Source organism: Excalfactoria chinensis, chromosome 3 (genome assembly GCF_039878825.1).
Source record: "Excalfactoria chinensis isolate bCotChi1 chromosome 3, bCotChi1.hap2, whole genome shotgun sequence".
In the NCBI taxonomy this organism is placed as follows: Eukaryota; Metazoa; Chordata; class Aves; order Galliformes; family Phasianidae; genus Excalfactoria; species Excalfactoria chinensis.
The window spans coordinates 101872528-101887180 of NC_092827.1; the positions used below are offsets into that span (position 1 = coordinate 101872528).

Genomic DNA, 14653 nt, shown 5'->3' on the forward strand with positions numbered 1-14653 from the left:
TTACGCAACCTTGGTCTTGTTTCTTGCAGCTTAATGTTGGAGGATCACCTTCACCAGTGAGTGCACCAAAGAAAGCTAGGCCATCAGAAACAGGATCAGACGAAGTAAGAAATGGTTTGCTTTGACAAATGAAAGCTGGGGGTGTGTTGTTTTATTGTTTTGTTTTTTTAAAAGATAATCTAGAAGAAACATGTCTGATCTGGACTCACCTGTGGGGGAAGGAAAGCTGTTTTGCACTGTGCTGTGTCTGTATCGTGACCTTTCTTGTCAGGGTCCCTATTTCAGATAAGTTAGATTCGGGAATGAATTCAATATGAATTACAAAGCAACCCCAGGCAGTTTTTTGACAGTGCCAAATGCCTCCTAGATGTTTTACCCCCTTAAAATAAAGTTGGCTTACTCTCTCCTCCACTCAGCACCTTCAGCAAGTTAAGAGGATCAAATTACATGCTTCACTGAATGCACTGTTTCTTATGAATTTAGCAGTGTGTTCAAGATTGATTCACCAGGTTTTGCCTAGGTAAGAGTAGGAAGGTTGTTTTTCTTTAACATAGACAAGCAGTGAAGTGGATAAGGCTTACTAGCATTCCACTGTAAGAAGCTTACAAGCTACAGTGGTATAATTGTGCCACTAGATTTTGTAGGTTGACAGCTCAGTGAACCCACAGGGCTTACAGGCTGCAGTGTGTATAAAACAGGCTAAGATGTAAATGCCCAACATGCTGTGATGGAAGTAGAAAGAAGGCTGGGGGCACTATGTGAATTACAGCACGGTGCTGCACAGAATTATTAGTGCAAAGAAGGCACTTCAAATTAGTTTCCTTCTCTCTGTTTTATTAAATGCTAATGCTTTGATTCATTTTATGCATAACTGGAGGGAGAATGGGAAGATACATCTTAACAATTGAATCTGTGCAATGTAGCTTGCAGGGTTTGTGTGGCACATTAATGGCGTTTGTACTGGTTATTGGGAAGAACCCTCTGCAGTGGTGCTCTGGAGTTCTTTTGCTGGAAGTCTGTTCATTGTTTGTTGCCTCTTTCTCCTGTTTGCTTTGTCTAGGACTGGGAATATCTCTTGAGCTCTGATTACCACAGAAATTTTGAGTCTCATCCTCTATCCAAAGTCTTGGGATTGGACCCTCTGGAAGTTTTGGCTCCAAAGGATGACTTCTTACAGAGCCTCAGCCTGGATTACTCAACTCTCCTTTTCACCCATATTCCTGCTATTTTCTTTGTTCTTCACCTGGTCTATGAGGAGTTCAAACTGAACCTTCTGATGGGAGAAGAGAATCGGTCACTTGTTGTTCTTCTGGTTCAGCTAGCCAGGTATGCCAAACCAACAAATCACAGATGCTGTATGTTGTGTTGATGCTATTGTTTTGGGGATTACCCAAAGTGTGAACAGACTTTCATATTTTTGAAGAAAATGAATAAGTAACAGTTGAAGATATTTGTTATAGGAAATCTTTTATATAGTCCTGACCACTTACCAGCATAAGCTTGACTCACAAATAGTAGTTCTTGGTAGATGGCTTTTGTTCCTGCAATACAAGAAAAGAGAGAGAAGGAAGTCTACTCAACAGATGTTATACATCAGAGAGTGCAGAACAACCCTGCTGCAGGCAGAAGTAAAATCACCTTGTTGACTTTCATTGCTCAGTTGCTCAGATAAAAGTTTTCTGCATTTAGTGATTTCTTGCTGGTGGTGGTTGGTTTTTGTTTGTTGTTTTGTTTGTTTATTTTGTTTTAAAACATAACCAGAATCTCATCTCAGTTCTGGTTTTACATGACCTTACAATTTAGATCATGATAAGAAACTTGAGCGCAGTATTTGCTTTTCATGCTGTGTTGCCTCCCTGGCAGCTAAAATTGTACCCTGGACAGCTCACATTTTTATCTACTGCATTGACTAAGCTCACAAGATTTATCAAATATTCATCTTTGTGACGTTTTCACTGCAGCCAGTGACTGCATCTTGACATCTTCCACCCCCACATTCAGACTGCATTGAATATGTATAGACACACGTGCATACAGTTATCTGTATAAGCGAAAGACTCAGTAATGCCTCTCCAAGTTTTGTTTGATATTTCTACCAAAATCTCTCTTTGGCTATAGATTCTTTCCCTGGCACTGCAGTTGGTTGACTGGAGTAGTTTCCAGAAGTAGCGCCTGTTCCTGGGAAGATTGACCTGTCCATTATTCTGTCATGCCAATGAAGAGCAACTCTGTGATGAAATGCTGTATATCTGTTGTGGCTGGAAGCTGTTGTTTGCATTCACATCTTGCAGATAAACTCAGCTTGTTATCTGACTTTTTAACATTTGGAAGTTTGGGGAAGTTGTAGTGACAGTTGTTATGCTGTAAGTGGTGGTGGTGTGGCACAAAGCAGAACTACAGCTGGAAAGTCGTGCACTGGGAGAAAATAAAGCATGCAGGTTACTTGCTTCGCAAAGGGGCAATGCCCATAAGCAACCCTAGTTAAAGAAGTCAGAGCTTCACTCCTTGTATCTGATGTTTATTACAAACATTAAAAGTAAATAGAAAATGTCAGAAATGGAAGAAGGCGTGGAGTTTTCTTTTTGTTTTTCACTGTGTGATGATTCACATCTTTCATTCTAGGGATTTGAAACTTGAAGCTTATATAGATTACTACTACAGAGACTATCCAGCCCTTGTAAAAAGCTCTGGACAGACTTGTATAGTTGATCAAGGTGAGTTTTTAAGGCTATGTGGAGCCGAGTGCTCAGTGGTATTGGTGTGCAAGTTCTCTTAATACTGAGCATGTTGATAGCTGGACAGGACTTAACCCACATGTGAAACTGTGCATGGGTTGCCTCGTTCCTTTGTCTTTAAAAGTCTGTTAGAACCCTGCAGTGACAATCTGGTGCCTTCAGTGTAGTGCTTCATGAGATGTTTTACGACAAGGACCTGGGAGAAAGTTGGTTTTATCTCAGCAAACTCCTAGCTCAGGCTGGCTGAGAAGTATTTGTGGAGAGCTATGGAAAAATCTGGTAATAAGGTGTGCTTCTGCTGTAAGCTCTCAGTTTATAGTCCTTTAAAAATAAATTGGAGCTCAAAGCACAATCATGAAAGCTAAAATAAGATAATTTATTTTTTGTATCTGTTTAATGTACTACCAGCTGAAATTTGCTAATCATGCAAGACAAAATATTCTTTTTCCTGGCACAAAAAATATAATCTCATCATATTGGTCAGACTTTGCCACTCATGTTTGTGAATAGGGAGGACAAAGAGGCTATAGTTAGGCTGTTTTCTCACTTAATGATTTGATGTTTAATGACGAGACTGTTCCCCTGAGACTTTTGAAAATTAGTTAATTACATACATTATTTTCCACAGTGAGTTGAGATTTCCTTGAAAGATACAAAGATGTTTCATTCTTCCATTACTGTCTAGGCATAAGCTTGCATCTGACAGAAGGCAGATGTGATCCATAATGCTTTGAAATACCAGAAGTAGTGTAGGGCTTGTTTTGAGAACAGAAAACAATTTTTGTGCATTTGCCATGAACTCAGTGTCAAGACTGTTCATGCCATTAAATCCAAACAGGTTTCATGCATCATCCTGCATTTTTTTCTGCTGAGCCTCCAAGTATCTTTCAGTGGCTGAGTTCCTGTCTAAAGGGAGGAAGTGTACAGCCTTATCCTTACTTACCAGGAATCTGTGAAAGGAGCAAGCTGGTAATACTGGTATGTACGTTGGCAAAGATAACATGTTTTCCTTTATCAGCATAACAGCTCTGTGGCGACAGTTTGTTCTAGCTTAATTTCCTGTGAGCAAAGTGCCCTCAATGGGAAGTCAAATGATGAAAAGTTTGTCATGTGTAAAGCAGTAGGAGCATACTGGAACAGTACTGAGCCTGCGATGAATGACTGCTGAGGAGCACAGCTGTAGCTGTACTGTTTGGATATCTTAAGCATCTCCAAGTGTTTCTGCACTGTACTAAACAGGACTCATTTGTCTGCATGAAATTCTCCTGTGGCATAGTGGTGTCAGCCTCTTTCTGGGAGGGAGTAACAAATGTTTAGCAGAGGGGAATTTCCACAAGTCCTAACTTCTGTCACAACTTGAATATTACTGAAGGATGTAGATGAGTTTTAGCAGGTGAGAGGAGGTATTGGAGACTGGGAAGAAGAGTATATGAGTGCAGGGTAAATGGCCTATGCTTCGCTGCTCATGTTTTTGGTTTTTTGTGGTTTGCAGTAGTGGCATGTGCAAAGTAATAATGTAACTCAGTTAACTGTATTTCACGAGTGAGAATTTCCTGGCTTTTCTCTTGGGCATGTATCAACATAAATATTGAACTGCATGAGTAGTTATTAGTGCTGATGTTATCTTCTGGTCAGCCTTGTTGGCTTTTTCACAAAGTGTTTGTGGAGGAAAGCTGTCAGTACAGAATTTGGAGCAGTGATATTAAGCTGAAGAGAAAAACAGAGCAGTGAGGCTCTGTTGTGACCCAATTGTCCCAGAGTGGTTGCAGTGTCTTCCATTGGAACTGCCAGGTGTCAGCCTGTCCTCTGCTTCAAAGTGTGGAAGGCTGAAGCAGCAGCATTGAAACCTGTTGAAGTGCTGATGCTTTCACTTAAAATTTACCCTGCTCTCAAGCTCTGAAGAACAACAGAGCCTTTCATTCAGACTGTCACTTGTCTGTCACCATCTCTGCCTGAACCTGAGTTCTCTGTGCCAAGGTCAGAGCTGTCATGTTGGTGATGCAGGTTGTTAGATATCTTTGGGATAATCATGGCAGGTTTTTGCTTAGGTGTGATTTTTGTCTTTGGCATGCCAACTTGTGTGGTAGTATTCAGAAGGAAACAGTGATGGATTGCTGTGATTTTTCTGGCTGGTGTGGATGCTCTTCACTCAGGTACTTCACAAAGTACCCAGTACTCAAGAAGGGGAGGAAACAAAACAAAATATATTGGTTGTAGAAAATATTGTTTTCCAAGAGAAATTCAATGAAGCACAAGCAACACAGGAAAGATTATTAGAAACATGCTTTTCTGTTTTGTAAGTTTTTACCTTAGAAACAATCATTAGAGAAAATTCAGTTGTTGCAAGGTTAATATTTCCAAACATGAGTCTAGAAGCCTAAAATGTGAAAGTTTACTGGCTTCAGTTCTTTGAATCTACATTTACTTAATGATGTGTTTTCATAACAAACACATCCCACTGTTTAAGTTACTAAAGTTCCATTCTGCTTGTTCTGATAGGCAGAATAGTAGTAACTGCAAAGGAAGTGACTCTGTATTATGGTGTCTCTTTCCTATCCAGAGTGTGGCTCTGTACATACTTGGCGATGAGAGCGCTGTATCTAATGAAGCTTCCCCTTATTTGTACAAAATTACATCAGGTAATGATGCTTTAATGCTGTTGTGCTGTCTTCTGGTGTCTTGTTTGTTATGCACTGTCCTTTTGCTTGGGAAACAAGGGGATAATGTGGCCTTGTCTTTTCTAGGGCAACAAAAACAACAAATAGAACAGGATGACAATAGGTATGTTTTTCAATATTATGTTAAATTCTGAGTATTTGCCTTTCTGTGAAGCTTTTGATTAAGTTTTATTGGCTTCTCCTCTATTTTCCAATATTTTACAGATGCTGTTTTGGACACAGCACATCTATTTCCAGCCTCGCCGAGAAGCTAATTATTTGGTTGACTAATATTGGTATAAACAACTTTTATCTTTGTGTGAGATGGTAACAGTTGTAAATAAGTATCAGAATTGCATAGTATGAAAAGCATTGTATCATGTTTTGATTGAGGGTTTTTTTTCATGCATGCTAATGTTAAGGTTTCACCTTAAGAGATCTGGAGACTCTTCCCTTTGGTGTGGCTCTGCCTATCAGAGATGCAGTATATTACTGCCGAGAGCAGCCTGCCTCAGACTGGCCAGAAGCAGTCTGTGTCTTGATTGGGCGTCAGGATCTGTCCAAACAGGCATGTGAGGGCAACCTACTGAAGAGTAAATCTGTGAGTATGGGCACAAATGGATTTTGTGATACTGAATGTTGGACATAGAACACTGCAGAAGCTCTTCCACCATCTGCTGATGCTCAGGGAGTGTAGATTAATGGAGCATGGAAGGTGCAGAATTCAAAAGTGAAGGCAATATGGGATTTACATGCATATGAGGGTTTTAGTATAAAAACCAGCATCTGTCCCAGGGAAGAGTACATACCATAACTGTGCAAATTCAGTAAAACAGATTTGAAACTTCATTAAAGCTTAGTACTCAAAAGTTTTGCCTACAGAGTAATTTGATTGCAAGTCTTCCTCTCCAGAATGTTTTGGTACTACCTTTTTGGTGCTCTGTCTAAAAACTCATTGTAGTGGCCCAGGGAGAAGGAAGTGGGAATAACAGCTGTTTACATGGGTGGATAGTGATAGGACAAGGGGGAATGGTTTTAAACTGAGACAGAGGAGGTTTAGGTTAGATATGAGGAGGAAGTTTTTCACCCAGAGGGTGGTGACATACTGGAACAGGTTGCCCAAGGAGGTTGTGGATGCCCCATCACTGCAGGCATTCAAGGCCAGGCTGGATGTGGCTCTGGGCAGCCTTGTCTGGTGGTTGGTGACCCTGCACGTAGCAGGGGGGTCAAAACTAGGTGATCATTGTGGTCATTTGCAACCCAGGCCATGCCTATGACTTTTCAGCTGCTTTCTGAGTTGGCATAGCTGGGGTCTCCCTTTTCACTGGAAGAGCTGGATTGTTTTCTGAAATATGCTTTTCATATTTTTCTCTTTTTTTTTTTTCTTTCTTTTTTTTTTTCCAGAAAGGGCTTAGTTATTTTTATCCTGGGGAAAAAATGTCTTAGTTTTTCTTTTAAACATCATTTTTTTGATGGTTGGAATTAGTGGCATCTCTTGGAGCTCTCTGAAGTGTCTTTTGTTGAGGACACTGGAATCCAAAACTATGTGAAAGCTGGCTAATGGTTTGCATAAATAATAGCAGAGAGACTGTGACTTTTTTCAGAAGACAGGGAAAGGGTCTTGTATTCTCAGGGATGTCTTGGTCAAGATAGTTTTAACTGTCTTAGCTTTGGAAGTGATGTCAAAATTACTTGGATTTACTATACATCCAAATCTGATGTGGCACCATTAATTAGAAAATACATTTAGTTTTCTGCTGGTTAACTTTTCCCAACACTAACAGTGCTGGATCTTAAAATGATGATAAATCTGATTTTATCACTTTACAACAATGCCTCGAATATATGTTACCTTAAAAGGATAGTGATCTTCAAACACCAAATTGTTTGTCATTTCTCAGGAGGGCAGGGTGGAGTTTCCTGTTTCAAAACGGACGCTGGCTGTATGGGTGGTGCAGTTATGTATTGAGATTTAGCGCATATTTATCAGAAGAAATTAGTTTTCATTCATCACCTGTTAATCTGCATGCACTCCTGTTGTCCTGTGCCTTAGGAAAGCCCACGTTAGATCCAGTTTATAGTTTTTTTTTCTAGTTTTAGATTTGATGCCTTCTGATAGTTAGCAATGCTTGTGCACTACTGAAAATGGATTCTTTTCTCTTGCAGTCTGTGGGCCCAGTGCTGTCTTCTGATAGTCCATCTGGAGCTGAATCGGAAGAGGATGAGGATGGCATGAACAACATGAACGATGAGGTCATGTCACTAATATGGAGCAAGGATCTGAGAGTGCAGGAAGTACGCAGGCTCCTTCAGAGTGCCCATCCTGTACGTGTTAATGTAGTGCAGATGCCAGAAGCTAGTGACCATGATTTCATAGAAGAAAAAGAAAACCGGTAAAGAATTCTGTTTCTAGCAGACATTCACTTAGGTGAAAAATGGATGTTCTTGACTTAAGTATGTATTATCAAACAGCATGGTGTATTTCTGTCTGAACACAGCACTGAAGTAGGCAGACCTGAATGAAGGACGTACAGGAGAGGGTTGTATTTTGTAATTCAGCTCAATATGTATCAAAGCTGTGTTATGTTGTATCTGACAGCTGCTGGGATTGGAGCAGCACATGGGGGAGTCTGTTAGTTTGAACCCCACATGGCATTTAGGGTTAGAAAATTATTTAATGTAAGTAGGATCTACTTTGTGGAGAAAGTGTGTCAGTAGTCTAGTCTGTCTATAGCACGGAGAGCCCTTTATTCTGGTCGAAGCAAGTCTTAAGTGAGGGGATGTAGTTCTACAGAATGCAAGTTCACTGCCTCATCCCCCTCTTGAAAGCTCCTATTGGAGCTACTGTTTGCCCACTCAGTCACCTCCCTGTTCTGCTTCTTTATTCAGTTGTTTTAGGAGTCTTAATTGTGTTGTCTTTGAAAAAATAAAATAAAGGGAGAAAAAAACCTTCAGAACACTGTTAACATGCAAAACACCCTACAGAAATAGAAAACTAAAGGAATACATCAAACTATTACCTGGCCTAACAAGCTGAGTAATCTAACAAGTCTAGAAAGTGTTTCCAGAGTAAATCATAGAGAACTGTGGTCAGTATTCCTGGAAGTAGACTATTAATTCTGTACGCTGTTATTACTAGATGTGATCACTAGTCATAGCAAGATCACATGGCAATTAACTTTGTTTTGCTTTCTCCTTTCACCTTGCTTCTGTTAAATTGCGGCGTGGGTTTGTTTAACTAGCACCTAGCTTGTCTAGCACCTAGACACAGACACATTTCAGTGTCTCATCAGCTAAAGTGCATCTTTCAGATTAATCTTGAAATGATGACTTTGGTTTTTTAAGTTCAGCCTACTAGAAAAAAAATAAAGTGGGGAACTTAATACTGTTTGAATTAGGGGAAAAAAAAGCAGTCCATCCAGTGCCTGTTATATGTAGTCTCACTTTATTGGATCATATTAAGCAATGGCTTTTGTTTTGGTCCCCTCAACAGGTTGTTACAGCTGTGCCAGCGAACCATGGCACTGCCTGTTGGACGAGGAATGTTTACTTTGTTCTCCTATCATCCTATTCCAGCAGAACAGCTGCCCATTCCTAAGTTGAATCTAACTGGTATGTTGCTTGGCATTTTCCTCTGAAGAAATTCAGTCTTTAAGAAACTACGTCATGTTCTGTTAGTTGTTATTCCTCTATTTTTTTTTTAACCTCTTGCAATATTACAGCACCTTCTGTGTCTTTTTTCTATAGTATAAATGGGCTTTGGGAAAGAACAGTACTTTTTGTTTTGAATCTGCTGCTTGCTAGTGTTTTTTCCTGGAGTGGTCAAGGCCAACATTATTTTCTAGTGCAGATGTTATATCAGGCACATTCTGATTGGCAGAGAATAATGCAATTGCCCAAGGATGTGTAGCTGATTCAGTGTCGTCTACAGAAAGCAGGTACTGCGAGTCCTCATAGCTTTTTATCTAGTGTGCTGTGCTTGTCATCTGTTGTGCCTGAAGATAGATCTAAGATTGTCTTTAGATTGGAAGTATCACATTCATGCTGCCAGTGTTTGCTTGGCAAACTACTGAAATTCAGAGCAGGTTCTGACAGGGTTTACATTCACCTAATTGCTGTCAATGATTTCAATTTCATGGGCAGGCCGTGCTCCTCCTAGGAACTCTACAGTTGATCTGAACAGTGGGAACATCGACGTGCCTCCTAACATGGCTTGCTGGGCTAGCTTTCATAATGGGGTAGCAGCTGGGCTGAAGATAGCACCTGCTTCACGGATAGACTCTTCTTGGATTATCTATAACAAACCTAAGAATGCTGAACAAGCAAATGAATATGCTGGCTTCCTCATGGCTCTGGGTCTCAGTGGGCATCTCACAAAGCTTGCCACACTCAATATACATGACTACTTAACAAAGGTGAGGCCTTCTTTCATAAGCAGCAGAGAAAAACTTCTGAGATGTGATTTCTGTGAATAAAACAGGCTTTAAAAAAGAAAGCAGCATATTTAAGAACTGAAATTGAGAGTTTCCTGGTGCAGGCAAGTATCAGAACTGCTTTGTTAGTCTTAAATTTTGTTCTTAAAACATCCTGTATGTCAGGAGTACAAGGAAGTAAGTATCTGTATTATAACCATGTGTAGCAGTTCATTGTGTAAGAATTTTTATTTAGGTTGAAGTTTGCTTCTATAGCAAGATCATAAACTTGGGAAATGCCGTTATGCCCATAACAGCTAGTATTCATTTTCCTAAAGAGCTGCCTGCAAAGCTTTAGCAACTGTGTATATGGGAGAATGTGAGACTTGTCTTTGATATTGGGGTAGGCATCTTTCTTTTCTGAATGTACCTGCATTCCTTTGTTGCTGAGCTGATGTTTATTTTCTCAGGGCCATGAGATGACAAGTATTGGGCTGTTACTTGGTGTTTCTGCTGCCAAGCTGGGCACGATGGATATGGCCATTACGCGGCTCCTGAGTATCCACATACCTGCCCTGCTTCCACCAACTTCAACGGAGCTGGATGTCCCCCACAATGTACAGGTGGCTGCTGTGATAGGAATAGGCCTTGTCTATCAGGGCACTGCTCACAGGCACACAGCTGAGGTTCTGCTGGCTGAAATAGGTGGGTACTAGCATTTAAAAAAAACAAGGTGATGACTGGGAAAGTCACAATCTGAATGTGTTGAGAAACCTTCTAATTACACCTCTGCCACTGCAATAGGCACCTCACATTTCCCAAACCTCATCTTTTGCTTTCAGAGTAACAGAAATTCCTGTTAACTGTGTTTGTAGAGTAGAGAATACTCAAAGGATTTAGCAGAGGAATTGCAAAATCATTGGTGCTGGACCTAAATTCTTACTGCGTCTGGAAACTGAGTAGATCTGGTCTGGGGTTTCTGGGGTTGCCAGCTGTGTTTTGTAGGAGAACTGCCTCAATTTAATACTCATAATATCATAGATTCCTGCAGAAGTTCTGACTCTACAGCACTCAAGCAAATCTGGTGCTTCTCAAGATGCCTGTTATTTCTCATGTCCTTCCATGAGGTAGCTGTGTCACCATAGGCACCATGTTGAGGCACTGGATGGGGAAAAAACACTTGTCTCTTGCGAGTACGGGCTTTTTGACTCACTAGCTTGGTGGAAGCACAGTTGTCATCTCATAATTTCTCCTGTTCCCAATTTTGTTGCTCAAGGTTTTCCTTCAAGAGCTTCTGAACAGTAAAGTTCTGATCTGAATTGTCCTCGTTCTGTGTAATTCTGATTTTATTTCTAACAGCAACGTTCTTCTTCGTGTCTGTGTAACTTCAGTTAAGAGACTGCAGTTCACTACATAGAGAAAGGGATGCACTTTAAGATGGAATTATACCTGATTCTGGTAATCTGATATGGGCAGTCTTTTGAAAAAGTGGCAGCTCTTGAACTCTGCTGACGGTGTTTGTGTAGGCTCAGTGATCTTCAAAGTATGTGTAATTGTATTTTTTTTTCCAGGACGTCCACCTGGACCAGAAATGGAGTACTGCACAGACAGGGAGTCCTATTCACTGGCTTCTGGACTAGCCTTGGGCATGGTGTGCTTGGGTGTAAGTGACTCTTTTCATTTCAGCTTCAGTAGAAGAATCATTGTATATTGGGGCAGGGCTAATGAGAATCATTTCATCTTCAAACCTAAATGATTTTTTTTTTTTTTTGTCATGTAAGGGAACACTTGCCTATTATTTCTTTTCTTTCTTTAGCATGGTAGTAATCTGATAGGTATGTCAGACCTCAACGTTCCTGAGCAGCTTTACCAGTACATGGTTGGGGGTCACAGGCGGTTCCAAGCGGGAATGCACAGGGAGAAGCACAAGTCTCCCAGTTACCAAATTAAGGTATGTGTAGATGTTCTTTACTTTTTTAAGGGGAAAGTACTATTAGCTCAAAAGTCTTTGAAAGTCTGTATCTTTATTAATAAAGTGATCTTGAATCTTTACTCACGTCACCTTTCCTAGTCAACTAGTATACACATATGTGCTTGTGTTTTCACAGGAAGGAGACACAATAAATGTGGATGTTACTTGTCCAGGAGCCACGCTTGCCTTTGCTATGATCTACCTAAAGACTAATAACAGGTACTAACTTTGGAGGTACTGAAGCACTTTGCTGTAGCTTGTGATAGGAGTTTAAGCTGCCATAATGTTGGCTTTGCCTCTTGTGGCTCACTCAGGTGTTTGTGTGTTATTGTAATACAGTCTGAAAACCCTTTTCCTTTACTGTGCTCTGCAGATCCATTGCTGATTGGCTGCAAACACCAGATACCATGTACTTGCTGGACTTTGTAAAACCAGAGTTCCTTTTATTGAGAGTAAGATTTTTCTTTTGTTTCATTTCTCAGTCTATTTACTGATAGTAAAAATACATCTTATTTTTTCACAAACTCATATGCCTGTCATACAGGACCCTTTCTACAGATAGCCACTCTGTTACTTGTCAGCTAGAACTGTACCTTCAAACAGCCTCTGCTTGCTTCTCACACTATGCTAGACAGACAGAATTTGGTGAGAGACATTTGAAGGATACATCTCAAGCCGAGTAAATTGAATGTTTAAGTGATTGTTTTATAGCTTTTCCCAAATTAATTTCAATGTTGAAAAACAGTTAAACCTCAGCATCTGTGTAAGCAGTAATGTGCTTTCATGTCAGCTTACCAGCTGAAGATACAGGCTTCCCAAGGGCTTATTCTGTGGCTCTTTTATCTCCAAGCAGAGTTTTAATTGCACTAAAATAAAAGCTATTTTGCCATTTCTGATATGAAAGCTAAGAAACAGCAATGGGAGCTGCTAATGGGAGCAGCTGCATTTCTGGATGCATGTTGTAATATGTTAAAAACTAACACTGATGTGTGTTGTTTTTTTTTCTTTATTACCTTTTGGTTTTATCACTTTTTTTAGACCTTAGCTCGGTGTCTGATTTTGTGGGATGACATCACGCCCAGCACTGAATGGGTTGACAGCAACGTGCCCCAAGTAGGTATTTATGCTTCCTAGTTTTACACCCTGCTGACTTGTGCAAGTGAACATTTCCTCAGTTGCATGAGCTGCACAATAAAGCATATGTTATTTTGCTGCATTTTCTTAATATGGGAAATGTGATTTGACTTGAGAGAGACTGTGGGCTGGGCTAACAGTTAACACTGTTCACTTACCACATTGAGGCCAGAGAAGAGAGGAGGAAAAGATGAATGTAACAGACGCAAGTTGCAACGTAGGAGTTTCTGTTATGTTGTAAGGAAACAGTGTTTGCAAGGGGAGTGATCAGACATTAGGAGGAAAGCCCAGAACCTCCGTCTTTAAGCCCAGAACCTCTGTCTTTGAGACTATTCAAAGTGGAATTGGATAAGATAACCTGAGCAAATATGATCTAGCTTTGAAGATGGCTTTTCTTTGAGCATGGGCTTGGGCCAAAGACTGCTAGACTTCCTATCCTTTGAGACATCAGGTGTTTTTGGCCATTTTAAACACATTAAGTTTGTTTATGTGACAGAGATGATGGTTATGCAGGGTTCTTCAACTGTTCCAGGAGCCCTGGTGGTTTGCATCCCATTCAGCATTATTGGATGGAATTCTTCCTGGCAATGCATGTGACTTGTCTGCAGTGACCAGACAAGGTGCAAAGCTCCTTTAAAGAAGGATCAACCATATTCCAGGATATCTTGCTTGGGATTTTGAAGAGCAAATTAGATTATATCTTTCAGAAATACAGGAAGGAGATAAACTCCCTGGCCTCTCAAGATCTCATCCTGTTCTGTTTTCTCTGATATCTGAGTACACAGAACTCTGTCACACTTCTGACTTAATAATGCCATTGTTTTAGAAATATCAAAGGAACTGGATACACAAGCACTAAAAAGTGTGCTTTCTGGATCAGCAATACAGCGGAGCAGTAGTATGTCAAAGCAAAGCTAACTTTTGTGTTCCTTTGAACATCCTTTGTTACATGAGCACTTGATGGCTGGAGGGCTTAGAGAGGTTCCCCTCTATTCATTCTTCTCTTACCCTTTTTTATAGATCATAAGAGAGAACAGTATACCTCTTCATGCAACAGAGCTGCCTTCATCAGAAGACCTGAGTTTAGAAACACTCATGTAAGTAACTTGTAAAGATGATCTTGCATATAAAAGAATATTTTACAAAGCCAAATTCTGCTTTGGATAAGATGCAGCTGAACTTTTGAAGATATATCAGGATCAAATAAATCTTTCCCTTGGTATCTGAGGAATTTATTCTCTCTGTAGTGGAGAGGGTCTGTCTTTTTTCTTTCTTTTTTTTTATAAGAGCTTTTAATGCATACTCAGATTGATAAAGAAGAGAATTGCTTACTCAGTTCCTGTTCATGTTGTTTATTAGGCAGGCTCATGTCTACATCATTGCTGGGGCATGTTTATCACTGGGATTTCGATTTGCTGGCTCAGAAAATAAGGCAGCATTTAACTGCTTGGTAAGAGGTTGGATTTCTTCACCTTGAATCCATAGAGCTATAGCTTATCCTTTGTATCTCTATTCAGCGTGCATTTCTTTCCTTTCCAGGACAAATACGCAACAGATTTCCTGAAAAGTTTGTCAGCACCAACAGCTTCTATAGTAAGTTCTTCCAAGTTTTCTCTCTACTTTGATTACCCTCACTGAAACCTTCATGCAAGCAGAACCATCCCTTTTACTTGTGTGTATTACAGACTTACAGCATGCAGGAGGGTTGTGAATCACTGTTAAGGACTTCACTGTTTCCCCACT

General features: G+C 40.2%; 1 protein-coding gene across 2 annotated transcripts in view; it reads left to right on the plus strand.

Annotated features, from left to right (window-relative positions):
• The window catches only part of ANAPC1 (anaphase promoting complex subunit 1), a 33415-nt gene that overhangs the window by 10189 nt on the left and 8573 nt on the right, over positions 1-14653 (plus strand). For both annotated transcript variants that reach the window (XM_072332180.1, XM_072332181.1), the window contains 20 exons: positions 30-104; positions 1061-1326; positions 2623-2714; positions 3574-3713; positions 5296-5374; positions 5480-5516; positions 5618-5688; positions 5815-5993; positions 7559-7785; positions 8886-9004; positions 9536-9807; positions 10275-10509; positions 11376-11467; positions 11621-11755; positions 11913-11995; positions 12150-12228; positions 12815-12889; positions 13931-14007; positions 14270-14360; positions 14450-14503. In XM_072332180.1, coding sequence (XP_072188281.1) covers positions 30-104; positions 1061-1326; positions 2623-2714; positions 3574-3713; positions 5296-5374; positions 5480-5516; positions 5618-5688; positions 5815-5993; positions 7559-7785; positions 8886-9004; positions 9536-9807; positions 10275-10509; positions 11376-11467; positions 11621-11755; positions 11913-11995; positions 12150-12228; positions 12815-12889; positions 13931-14007; positions 14270-14360; positions 14450-14503 — 2478 coding nt within the window. The remainder of the gene's footprint in view (positions 1-29; positions 105-1060; positions 1327-2622; positions 2715-3573; positions 3714-5295; positions 5375-5479; positions 5517-5617; positions 5689-5814; positions 5994-7558; positions 7786-8885; positions 9005-9535; positions 9808-10274; positions 10510-11375; positions 11468-11620; positions 11756-11912; positions 11996-12149; positions 12229-12814; positions 12890-13930; positions 14008-14269; positions 14361-14449; positions 14504-14653) is intronic.